The sequence below is a fragment of the Bos javanicus genome, chromosome X (assembly GCF_032452875.1).
Source record: "Bos javanicus breed banteng chromosome X, ARS-OSU_banteng_1.0, whole genome shotgun sequence".
In the NCBI taxonomy this organism is placed as follows: Eukaryota; Metazoa; Chordata; class Mammalia; order Artiodactyla; family Bovidae; genus Bos; species Bos javanicus.
Window position 1 is genome coordinate 100,982,870 of NC_083897.1, and position 12,407 is coordinate 100,995,276.

General features: G+C 34.3%; 1 protein-coding gene across 8 annotated transcripts in view; it reads right to left on the reverse strand.

Annotated features, from left to right (window-relative positions):
* The window catches only part of KDM6A (lysine demethylase 6A), a 180,346-nt gene that overhangs the window by 25,558 nt on the left and 142,381 nt on the right, over positions 1 to 12,407 (reverse strand). For all 8 annotated transcript variants that reach the window (XM_061410366.1, XM_061410365.1, XM_061410368.1 and 5 more), the window contains 6 exons: positions 8,336 to 8,465; positions 6,948 to 7,053; positions 6,197 to 6,402; positions 3,811 to 3,875; positions 3,663 to 3,737; positions 2,996 to 3,144 (listed from right to left, as the gene is read on the reverse strand). In XM_061410366.1, coding sequence (XP_061266350.1) covers positions 2,996 to 3,144; positions 3,663 to 3,737; positions 3,811 to 3,875; positions 6,197 to 6,402; positions 6,948 to 7,053; positions 8,336 to 8,465 — 731 coding nt within the window. The remainder of the gene's footprint in view (positions 1 to 2,995; positions 3,145 to 3,662; positions 3,738 to 3,810; positions 3,876 to 6,196; positions 6,403 to 6,947; positions 7,054 to 8,335; positions 8,466 to 12,407) is intronic.

Genomic DNA, 12,407 nt, shown 5'->3' on the forward strand with positions numbered 1-12,407 from the left:
AAATAAACTGTTCTATATCCATATAGTGGAATATTTGGCCATAAAAATTGAACCTCTGATACAATATGGATGAACCTCAAAAACATGCTAAGTGAAAGAAGCCAGACACAAAAGGCAATATATTGTATGATTCCATTCACATGAAACATCCAGAACAGGTAACACTATTATACGGCTAGAAAGAAGAGACGAGATGTTGTCAGGGGCTAAGAGGAAGGGAGAAATGGGATGACTACTTAACGGGTCTGGGGTTTCCTTACAGGCTAATGAAAATGTCTTGGAACTACACAGAAGTCATGGCTACACACCATAGTGACTATATTAAATGTCACTGAACTGCATACTTCAAAGGGTTTAATTTTGTTACATGAGTTTCACCTCTATTAATAAAAATGTAGCTGCTCTTGCCACACTCTGTGCACACAACACCCTAGTCTTCTATGTATCACAGCATAATGTGAAGATAGTACTTGTAATACTACTGTCTCTTATCACAGGTAGATGGCTGGAAGTATTCATGGCATGGACTCTAAGTAAAATTAAGCTGTAATTAAAATTAGAGACGTTGGGATCCCATCATCTAACTAAAAACCTTTTAGGGTAGAACCTGAGAGCATCTCTAGTTTAAAACATAGGCTGATCATAAAGTCCATTAAAGCAGGTAACATATTTATCTAGGTAAATCCAAGAACAAAGTGCTTGTCCCACGAAAAAGTATTCAAAGCAATTTAAAAAAATTGAAGCAAACTAATGAACATTTCTTCTAATACTAAGTTGTCTAATACAATAACCACTTAAGATATGGTAATGTGAACTGAGACGTGCAATAACTGCAAAGTATATACTGTATTTCAAGGGGTTGTTTCAATAATTTTGTATTGATTACATGTTAAAAAGATTATTTGGTAATAACTAGGATAAAATTAATTTCATTTTTCATTAATGTTACTATAAAATTTTAAGTCACATTTAAGTCTATTTAAGTCATATATATGACTTGCATTATATTTCTATTGGATAGCACTACCTTAAGGGAATTCTTTAGAAAATTCTTTAAGGTTCCATAGGACACTTTGAAAAACTATACCTTGTATACAAACCAACCAAAAAACCCCCAACATTCTAGACAGAAGTGACAAATAAGTGATCTATCAAGTTTGCTTCCCCCTTGATTTATAATGAATAACTGCATTCTTTGATATAAGGATAATACTATTTGCATAAAATAATTCAAATTGATGAGAGAAAATTTCAGTTGAAATGAATTTTAATAGAATCAATCCAATTCAACATACATAAGAAAAATGAACTACAGAGAATTCAAATAACTTGCTTAGCATTTACGCTGGTGTCTAAATGACAGAGTAAGGAGTAGATAGATCTTCTACCATTTATTCCAGAACTGTTTCTACTTTATTCAACTATTCATAAAATATCACAGAATTGGGCTTCCAATGGCCTGAGGACACAAACTACAGCCTAATAGTATTAATCCTGGCTGTATACTAGAATTCTCTGAAGAACTTTTATTTATTTATTTTTTTAAAATATGGATGCCCGGCTCTCGATCTCCAGATATTAGTCAACTACACATATTTTAAAAGCTTATTAGAAAAGAATGAGCAGCCAGAACTGGGAACCTCTGACCTACTTTACCCAGAAGCAAGCATGCTGCTGCTGCTGCTAAGTCATTTCAGTCGTATCCAACTCTGTGCAACCCCACAGACGGCAGCCCACCAGGCTTCCCCGTCCCTGGGATTCTCCAGGCAAGAATACTGGAGTGGGTTGCCATTTCCTTCTCCAATGCATGAAAGTGAAAAGTGAAAGTGAAGTCACTCAGTCTTGTCCAACTCTTAGCGACCCCATGGACTGCAGACTACCAGGCTCCTCCATCCATGGGATTTTCCAGGCAAGAGTACTGGAGTGGGGTGCCACTGCCTTCTCTGAGAAGCAAGCATAGGCCTATCTTAAAACAACTTTTTAGGTACAATTCAATGAACAGGTAATAAAGAATGAAGCAATCTGATCTTCAAACCATGGCTACTTCAAGGAGCAAACAGAAACACCTGAGGATGATATGCAGCTTGTCAGCATTGGTAGAACTAAACTCTTCATCACCAACACCCATCCTAATTGTTAAATATTTTGAACATCACCCTCTGAAATTTCGTATCAATCAAAAGGAGCACAAAAAACATGATATATTAGTGCTGGACAGAATTCTAAGTCTAAAACTAACATAACTTCATTTTACAAATGGAAAAAAAAAGACCCAGAGAAGAAAAGTGACTTGTCAAAGTGACAAGCCTGCTGCTGTTGCTGCTAAGTTGCTTCAGTCGTGTCCGACTCTGTGCGACCCCATGGACTGCAGCCTACCAGGCTCCTCCACCCATGGGATTTTCCAGGCAAGAGTACTAGAGTAGGGTGCCATTGCCTTCTCCGAGTGACAAGCCTAGTTGGTGGTAAAATCTGGACTAGACACCTGGACGAGGCTAGTAATGTCTCCACATCAAGTGCTGTTGTAAACTGTACACTGCAATCCAACAAGGGGATTGCAACATACACTTTCTTTGTTAGATGAAATAGAAGGCAATGGATTAGAAAATGCATTATTCCAAAAAACTGGTTTTGCACTGCCATAATATAAAACATATTTCTTATCATGATTGTGGTAAAAGTTTAGGACAACCCTGCCACTCTGCAGTAGATGGGGTCAAAAATAGTCTTTAAGTCACAGGGACTTCTTTTCCCAGGAATACTCCAATGATCAAGTTTCCAGATTACACTGTTGTTATTTCAGGGATATTACACTTTTAAAAAGATACTACCAAGGGGGGAAAAATATTAATAATCTGAGCTCAGTTCAAGAGTCATATCTTGTAACAGAAACAACTCTACCAGTTTCATTCATTATAAATGAAAAGAATCCAGGTCTCTCTTGCATGGTTCACATTTTGATCAATTTGTGTGTCAAGTGTTAGTTCATAAAAGTTACCTGGTGTTCTGCTTCCTGGAACTTTCATGTATAGTTGAACTGTGTTCATACCCAGTATGGTATGACCAACGTGGCTTAGAAGATTTCCTGCTGATACAACACGCACAAAAGCAGGAAGTTTAGTCAGCTCATGTAGCTGCAATTTCCACCTGCAATAAAAAAACAGATCGAATGAAACCCTGCTATAAATATGTGTAGTAAAAAACTTTAAGAACCTTATGTTCCAATCAGAAAAACAATCAAATCTATAAATATTTTACTTCCTGCAAACAAATCTATATTTTACTTTTGCATAGGAAAACTCTGGAATACTTAAATTTTTAAATTTTGCAAAGAAAACATCCTAACAAAAAGCATAAAAATTAAAGAAAAAAACTGACTTCCTTATTTTTATAATTGTATAATTTTATTTTACAAATATATTTTTATATAATTATAATTTTGTGATTATGCAACAACATATAGAAGGGTCTTGAAAATGTATACAAGAGTTTTAAGTCAAAGAAAATAATTGTAAAATCTAGCAGAAATAATTTGGCTAAAACCTGCATATTAATTTAGAAAAATGACAAGGAACAAAACAGAAGAGGAAACTAGACAATTCTCAGTCATGCTAACAGGACACCTCTTTGTATCAGTTAACAGAAACACTACTAGAAAGACTTACTTTTTGTCATCAGACAGGTCAATGTTGGTCCCAAACTTTATGGTTTTAAAGGGTCCTTTCCTTCTCCTCCCAGAACTTAGAGAGAGAGACAATATTAGAAACATGCCTTTTAAACAGAAATACTAAGTGGACATTACAAATTACTTACTTATCTGAAGATGTAGATTCATTATCTGAGTGGTCTTTATGGTGACTTCTTTTCTCATTCTCTTCCTGTAGATTAAGCAAAAAGAATTCCAGCTTAGTATTTATTCTGCAACCTTTTTACCATACAATTGAAAAGTTTATATACAGATCAATGGTGGAATATTGAAACTAAGTTTCTATAGACCTCTCTCACATGAAAATTTCTTCAAAGACCACATTAAATAGAAAGCCAGGCAAAGTCAAAACTCACTGGGCATGGTATCTAACCCCCTCCACCAGCCACATAGTCTTCCTTACTAATATTCTCCTATAAGGAGAAAAACTATTGATTCTCTATAGAGAAAACCTGTAGTTCCTGCTCCATTCCTCCCCACTTTCAAGAGAGGAAACTTAGGTTGAGAGGCCCAGAAGTGGCAGCCTTGATTATAAATTTCCTCAACTAACAGAAGTGCGCATGTATATGTAATTATATATGTATGCAATGCATATGGAAAGGCAGAGGGTAAGATTTTCTCTATTCTTTATTATGGACAAATGTGAGAGTTATTCTGGGATAAATCTTTTTTCCCTCAAAATGAATTATACGTGAATTATAAACACAACATTAGCAAGTAAATTAAATGCTGGACAAATACAAGAGCTTTTCAATGCAAATATTACTCTTATTTATGATTTCCCTGTCACTGACATGGTATCTTTTTACCTCTGTTCTACAATTTCTGACTTAGGTATGCTGCTGCTGCTGCTAAGTCACCTCAGTCGTGTCCGACTCTGTGACTACATAGACGGCAGCCCACCAGGCTCCCCCGTCCCTGGGATTCTCCAGGCAAGAGTGGGTTGCCATTTCCATCTCCAATGCATGAAAGTGAAAAATGAAAGTGAAGTCGATCAGTCCCTGTCAGACTCTTAGCGACCCCATGGACTGCAGCCTATCAGAATCCCCCATCCATGGGATTTTCCAGCCAAGAGTACTGGAGTGGGGTGCCACTGACTTCTCCAATACTTAGTGACATTTCTGCCTCCCTCCCTTTAAATGTACATGCTTTATAAACATTTATTAAATTTTTCACATGTATCCAAAGCACACACAAAAACCATTGTTTCTTTGATTATGGATCAATTTCTATTTAAATACTTGCCTCTCATCATCTTCTTCCAAAAATTCTCTTGATGATCTCTGAATCCTGCTTATTATCTATTTCTTTTCTGACCATAATACTACCATGGAGTTGAAGTATCTCAGAAGTTTGAACTAGAGAGATTTATATGAACAACAAATTTACTGCAACTCATATAAGTTGCAGGATAGTTTTTATTAGATGACTTTCTCTATATGATATAGGGAGTGGTAGTGAGAAAGGGACACAATCATATGATTAGCAGGTACAAATGTTGCCTAGATTGAAAATGTGAACTCAGGGCAGAATTTTAAACAGAGATAAGCAAATCTAATGAATTGCAGATAAAAGATTTGCAGGAACAATTAAATTTCAGCTGTGGGATATGTACAGAACAACTTAGTACAGACAGATAAGTGTTTCAGTAATACATTTAATAAAGTCACTTTTATGGATGTTTTATGTTCACTTTGTAGGAGAATTCACGAAGTTCTCATTTCAGTCCTAAAGGATTTTAGTAATGCTTCATTGCTGAAAGGCCTATGAATCTTAATAGTAATCCTGATTATTTTGCAAAGTTTTGTTCCTTAATTTTCTGTGTATTTTGAAATAATTTACGTCTCTCTTGGAGTTTTCTCTTTCAGACTGAGATGGGTAATGCTTCCTGGGAGAGTTATATATCAGATAATACTAACCTGATAGTTTAATGGGAAGGCATAAGACAAACAACTCTGAAGCATACAGCAAACTTGAGGCTTAGTTTATCCTTTAATATCAGCAGTTCCCAATTAGGGATAATTCTGCCTCACAGGGGACATTTGGCATGTCTGGAGACATTTTGATTGTCAAAACTGGAATAGGGAATAGGGAATAGGGGGTGTGCTATGGACATCTAGTAGGGAGAGGCCAGGGAAGCTAGTAAATACTCTGCAATACACAGGGCAGCTCCCCACAACAAAGAACTATCCAACCCCAAATGTGAATAATGCCAAGGTTAAAAAACACTTCTTTAAATAGAAATATCCCAGAAATAACAGAGACACCTCACTAGACAGTTACAGTATTTATCAACCCATACGTTTGCTTAGACTTAGTAGTAAGAGTGAACTAGATAGCATTTATAAAGTTTTATAAAAATAATAATAAAAAACTATTTTATGTAACAATAAAATAATGAGATGCTTACAAAAGCTCCCTTTCAAAGCAAAACAGTATAAAATAAAATAACAATCTCAAAAATAAAATAATTTTCAGTAAGTAAATACTTACTCTCAATGATTCCTGGAAAGAGGAGGCCTGGTACTGTGCATATTTAGCAATTGTAGTATGAGATCTATTACTTTCACAATGCCAGATTTTCTTTGTTCCAGTGGGATCCCAGTTCTCATCTGCTGGCTGCAACAACTGTGTCCTCACTTCCACCATATGTTCATTGTTAGCTTCTACCAAAGTTTTGGTAGAGAAAAGTCCCAGGTCTTCATAAATAAATAAATGTAGTTAATAAATAAAAATATATTTCGAATAATATTTTTTAAAGTGCTTTTATTTTTCCTTTAAGTAAAAAAGAAAAATGTTTCATGGTACTCTTATCTAATTCCCCTAAAACACTAGGGCCTCTGCACACTCTGAAGCCCTGGACCTAACTGTCATGCCATCAACAGAGGGAGAAAAATCAAGGGGCCATGGAATGAAGTTTCACTCATTTATTCAATCTCTGAAAGTGAGAAGAACTATTTAGGAGGCTACTTAATAGTAATATCAAGTTTTACCTGAATCTTACATTAAAAATTTCTATTAGTCAACCTAAATCATAATTATGTAACAGCATAAAAATAAAAGCAGAATTAAAAAAGTAATACTCCCTCCCTCCTTCCTTCTCTTTCTCAGACAGGAAAATATTAAAATGAAAATGTGAAAAATTACAACAAAAGAATAGAAAAAAGTTTCTGCTAGTGCTTTAGAAGTTAATAGATAGTAAAGGAAATACACATACTTTTCCTTTTTCTTATTTAAAGCTTACCCAACTTAAGAGCTCCAGCAAGGCCACGTATTACTGTAACAGGGTTGTTTGGATTTGTACAAAATTGATGTAATGGAGGAAAGAAAGCATCACGTTTATTTTCCAACTGCAAAATTAAAATATATTGTTAGATCTCTATAAAAGCAGACCTTTTAGAAATTATGTCAAATTCACATTTTTACAATTTAAATAAATAATGCATTCTATGTGCCATTACTTCTATTTTTTATATTTTATGGTATTTTATCACCATGTCTTTTGATTCTAATTGGAATTAGATAGTAACCACATACATTTCTCTTGTCCATTATATCTTGCACAAAACACGTGAGATGAAATTTAAACTTCAAAATCAAAACGGTTTAAATATTATTCAGCCTTAAAAGGGAAGAAAGTCCTATCACATGGTATAACATGGATGAATCTTGAAGACACTTTAAATGAAAATAAGTCAGTCACAAAAAGAAAAACTGTGCATAATTTAACTTACATGAGGTATCTAACGTAGCCAAATTCATACAAATAGAAAACAGAGTGATGGCTACCAGGGGCTGGGGAGACCAGGGAAGAGGGAGCTGTTTTTTAAATGAGTATTAAACTTCAGATCTGCCAGATGAAAATGTTCTGGAGAACTGGTTTAAACAATAAGAATATACTTAACACCACTGAACTATACACTTAAAAATGGTTAAGATGATAAATTTTATGTTATGCGATCTTTATTAAAAAGGAGAGAAAAAAAATCAGTGTTTAAAATCAATAAAACTTTTCATTTGGGGTAGAAGTGGGGAAATGGGAAGATGGAAAGAAATAGGGTAGGAGGACCTATTTTGGAGAAAGATAAGTAAGAGTTGCTTTGACTGAACTCTTATCAACTTCCTATATAAGATGTCTAAATGTCTATTAAGTAAAACTAATCCTCAGTTCTAAATAATCTATTAAGTCTTTTAATGACATATCTATCATCGCATTTTATATTCTTCAACACCTTTTTTTGAGGAAGGTAAGTATTTTTTTGGTAGATGGTTAAAACAGAATGAATGTTAAGGTTCTTACAACTAGTAAAATGCAGATTTAAAACACAGCTTACTTCAAAAAAGTTACTTTTTAAGTGGTTTTTGCCTAAATCTGTTAAAAATTAGGGGTAGTAAAAAAAGTATTTCGTGCTACTGTAATATAATTACAGTTAATATCTGAGAAGGCAAGTTTTAAATGCTATTACAAAATCTTTTTGAATACATCGTTTTCTCCCAAAACATTCAAGCTGCCACCAATAATTTTAATGCTTCCTAAAGGGCATCCATATTGATTTAAAGCAAGATCTTACGAAAGACAGGTAGGTGCAAACACTGGTTTGATTTATTTCTAGTCAGTCAATTCAGACTCACATAAATACTAGGTGTAGGTGGATTCAACTTTTCCTTTGGCAAGGGAGGGTATGGTGAAGATGGTGGTCTTGGTGGCGGACATTTATCCAATAAAATGCTACTGTTAGATAAGCCATTTTTACCTAGGTTCCTTTAAAACAAAAAAAAAAAAAAAAAGGGAGAATAAATCAGCTGTACATTTATTTAGAACACAGAAAAAAAATCTGAATTAAGTCTTAACTAAATTACTGGGTAGTTGAACAAATCCATAAGATTTGGATCCACCAGGAAAAAAACTGAGAACAATTACTCATTTTAGTAAATACTTCAGTAAATATAGGAATCAAGCTATCTCCCATTGAAGAAAAATAATAGAAAAGATACTGTGTGCTCAGTCGCATCCAACTCTTTACAACCCCATGGACTACACAGCCTGCCAGAACCCGCTGTCCATGGAATTTTCCAGGCAAGAACACTGAAGTGGGTTGCCATTTCCTACTCCAGGGGATCTTCCCGACCCAAGGATCGAACCCACGTCTCTTGCTTTTTCTGCATTGGCAGGCAGATTCTTTACCACTGAACCACCTGGGAAGCCAGAAGAAATACTATAATACATGAATTATTGATGATATTCCTTATACTGTTGGTCTTTTCCAATTTTTCTTTACTTAAAGAACAAACACAAACCCCAATTTCCTCACCATCTTCCATCATCAGATGCTTTCCATTAAATGTTAAACAATAACTTGACCAAAAAAGGTCTAGATAATTAGTAAAAATCTCTCTGCCTATGTCTCATCTCAGTAACCATAACAAGAATATCTTTGTGACAATTCTCAAACCTGAAAAGATCTTTTCTCAAATGTTGGAAAGAATTTTCTGTGAAACTCCTTGACAAAATTCAGCAAGACTCCAACCTACTATATTTTATGGCAAATGACACCATTTTAAAAAATGAAGCATATAGTTCCTACCCATTCTGTTATAATAGTTATTACTTACTAATATTTGGTGTTTCTTTTTCTTTAATGATGGTATGTTAATTAAATTATAAATTAAAATATGGTAAAATTATGCCCAAACTGCAATTCTTTTAGTATAAGGAAGAAAAAGAAAGGTATTTTCTATTTCTCTAAGTTTCTACCCAATTTAGAAAATCAGCAAGATATAATTTTGAGCTTTCAAATCATTCCAGATTAACTAATTTACCTCACTCAATTACTGCATGTTCAAAACTAATCATTACATTAAAATATCAAATATTCTTAACATATTAAAATTTCAGATGAATTTGAAAATTGTAATTATGATAGAGTTTAAAAACTTAGTAATTTTACTTACTGAAGAAGGAACTAGCAATTTTTCATCATAAACAATAAAGGTTGAAATAAAATTGATTTTTTCTTATTTTGCTATGTTTTTCTAGCAGTATAATTTTGTAGCTTTTGTAGCACTGGAAAAACCTTACAAACCAGTCTGTTCTCGTTGGCACTAATGAAAACTAAGGCTTGAAATTTCGCTGAGATGTTACACTATAGCATCATGGATGACGCTTTTTTAAATTTTTTCAACTACAACTCTAAGTAAAAACAAGAGTTCAATATAGGTATCAAAGAATGAAGTAAGTTTAAAATAATTGACTCTTTTAAAAAAGTATGTGAAATAGTCATTAAAGTGAAATTCTAAGTTCAACTAACATTTAAGGTTAGAGGTAAAATAAATGAATATTCAACTCATTACCAGTTTTCAATAATTCTCCACAGTGTATCTGTACATTTAAAGACAGACATGATATTTAATATCTTCAATTTAGGTATAAAACTGGTACTAATTCATAAACTCCACGGCAGTAGAAATTGCTTGGCTGGGACTACTAAAGAAACAATTCAAATATTATCATTAAACCAATGCCAAGATAAAATGTTCACTTACAATTGCCACATAAATAAGTTTTCATGCTAAATCATGTATCAAACACTGTTCGGAATTTAAACAAAATTTCACTCCAAACACATAAAATTTGTTTGCCAGAGGAGGAGATGGATGTACTGTATAGTACATAATTAATATTTTGAGGAATTAGACCAAGTGTTTTAAGGATATGGATCAAGTATTAAATCTGTACCATAAAATAATATCTCATGCTAATTAAACATGACACAAAAATTTAAGCTTCTAAAACAGTTTGGACATTGAGAAATGAGGCAAGAATAAAGGGTTTGATTAGTCAGCAGAATTCTGCTTCTATCATTTGCACAGTTCTATAACAAAAGTTAGAAAAAAGCAAATGGGAAAGTAAATAAAAGATGTAGCCTTTATTTTAAGAGAAAAAAAGTGAGGCACGACTAAGAGCTGAAACTGATTCAGCCATTGGATGCTGCAATTTCAACTGTAAACCAAAAAAGAGGCAAAAGTATTGTAACTGCCTTCTGATGATGTACAGCACTGACCAGTAAGATGAACTCAACAAGAGTCAGATTAAAAATATCGAACACTTTAAAAACTAACCACATATGTGAAAATAAGAGGGTAGTTAGAATGCACTATGTGATCAAACTGTAGCTAGTAGTTTCTAACTATATTTCAAACACTGACTCCCTGCCTAGTGAGGACAAGTCTGAAACAAACAGCAATTTCCCTTAACGAACTGTTATAGGTAGCTTCTATATAGTGACTATAACCTTTGTCCACTGAAAACACTAAACAACAGAGATGTGGTTAACAGGAACAGACTTGTATCTTTTGAACATGTATGTGGCCAACACTGTTCATAATACTTCAAGCCAAATAATGTATTTACTATAACAATCCAAATATATATATATGTTTAATAATCCAAAGTGGAGAAAGGCATTAAAGTTAATGAAGCAGGTGCTGGAAAGGATTTAGACATTATCCCATTTTAAATCCTTTTCTCCCATTTTGAAACTCTTTTCCTGAGCAATGTAGATTACGCTATTTAGTCATTGCCCAATTATTTTATGGGCTTCCCTGGTGGCTCAGACGGTAGAGTATCTGCCTGCAATGCGGGAGATCCAGGTTCAACCCCTGGGTCAGGAAGATCTCCTGGAGAAGGGAATAGCTACTCACTCTAGTATTCTTGCTTGGAGAATCCCACGGAAAGAGGAACCTGGCAGGCTTAAATCTTGGCTTACATTTACTTTCAAATTTACTTTCATCATTTGGTAGAGAAATGAACAGTGCTCTGTAGATAAACTGGCCTATACTTTTAATTATCTTTGGTTATGAAGTTCCTAGACCATAAACATCAAGTCTCTTCCATCTATGTCACTTTCCTCTTCTAAGTTCTGGACCCCTGCTCAGCTCAGGATACCATCAACAGAACAGAAATGGCAAACAATATGACTACCATTTTCCATCCTAACTTTTCTCTAAGCCTCAGAAGATTTTTATCTCCAATTTATCAGAGCATTTTTTTCTTGCCTCTTCATTAGATAAACTGAGGCCGAGATTTACTGAAATAACCCAAGCAACCCCAGAGGTCTATATTGTTTTGATGTATCTAGCTACTTAACAATATATATGTGTACACACACACAAATCAAGTCTCTGTAATAAGGCAAATTGTCATTAAGAGTTAAAAAATAAAAATAAATCTCTATAAAAAATTGTACTTTAAAATTCTGAAATGAATTTATATATATATACACACACACACCTCAAAACTGAGAGGAAAAAGTATAATCTTTAGTATCATACTTTTATAATCACAAATCACACCTAGTTACCCACAGCCTAAGACTTTATTAATGAAAACTTAAGGTAACTGCTATTGTATACTGTTTGTAACTTGTGCCACCATGGAACTCTGACAATATTCCTCTCCAGAATACCATTAGGTCCCATACAGTCCATAATGTCAGTTTTGGACCTCTATATTTCCCCCCACTTTCTAGCAACTATCCTGAAGACTAGAGAGAGTGGAAAAGGGAGCAAGACCCTGATCCAGCACAGTGGTAGCAGCACTATCTAGGAAACGGGACAGAGGCCCCAGCAGCTGAGTGCAGAGCAGGTAGAGGGCAGTACAAACTGGCAGCAAGCCAAGGCACTGCATCTAGGGAAAGACCAGTAT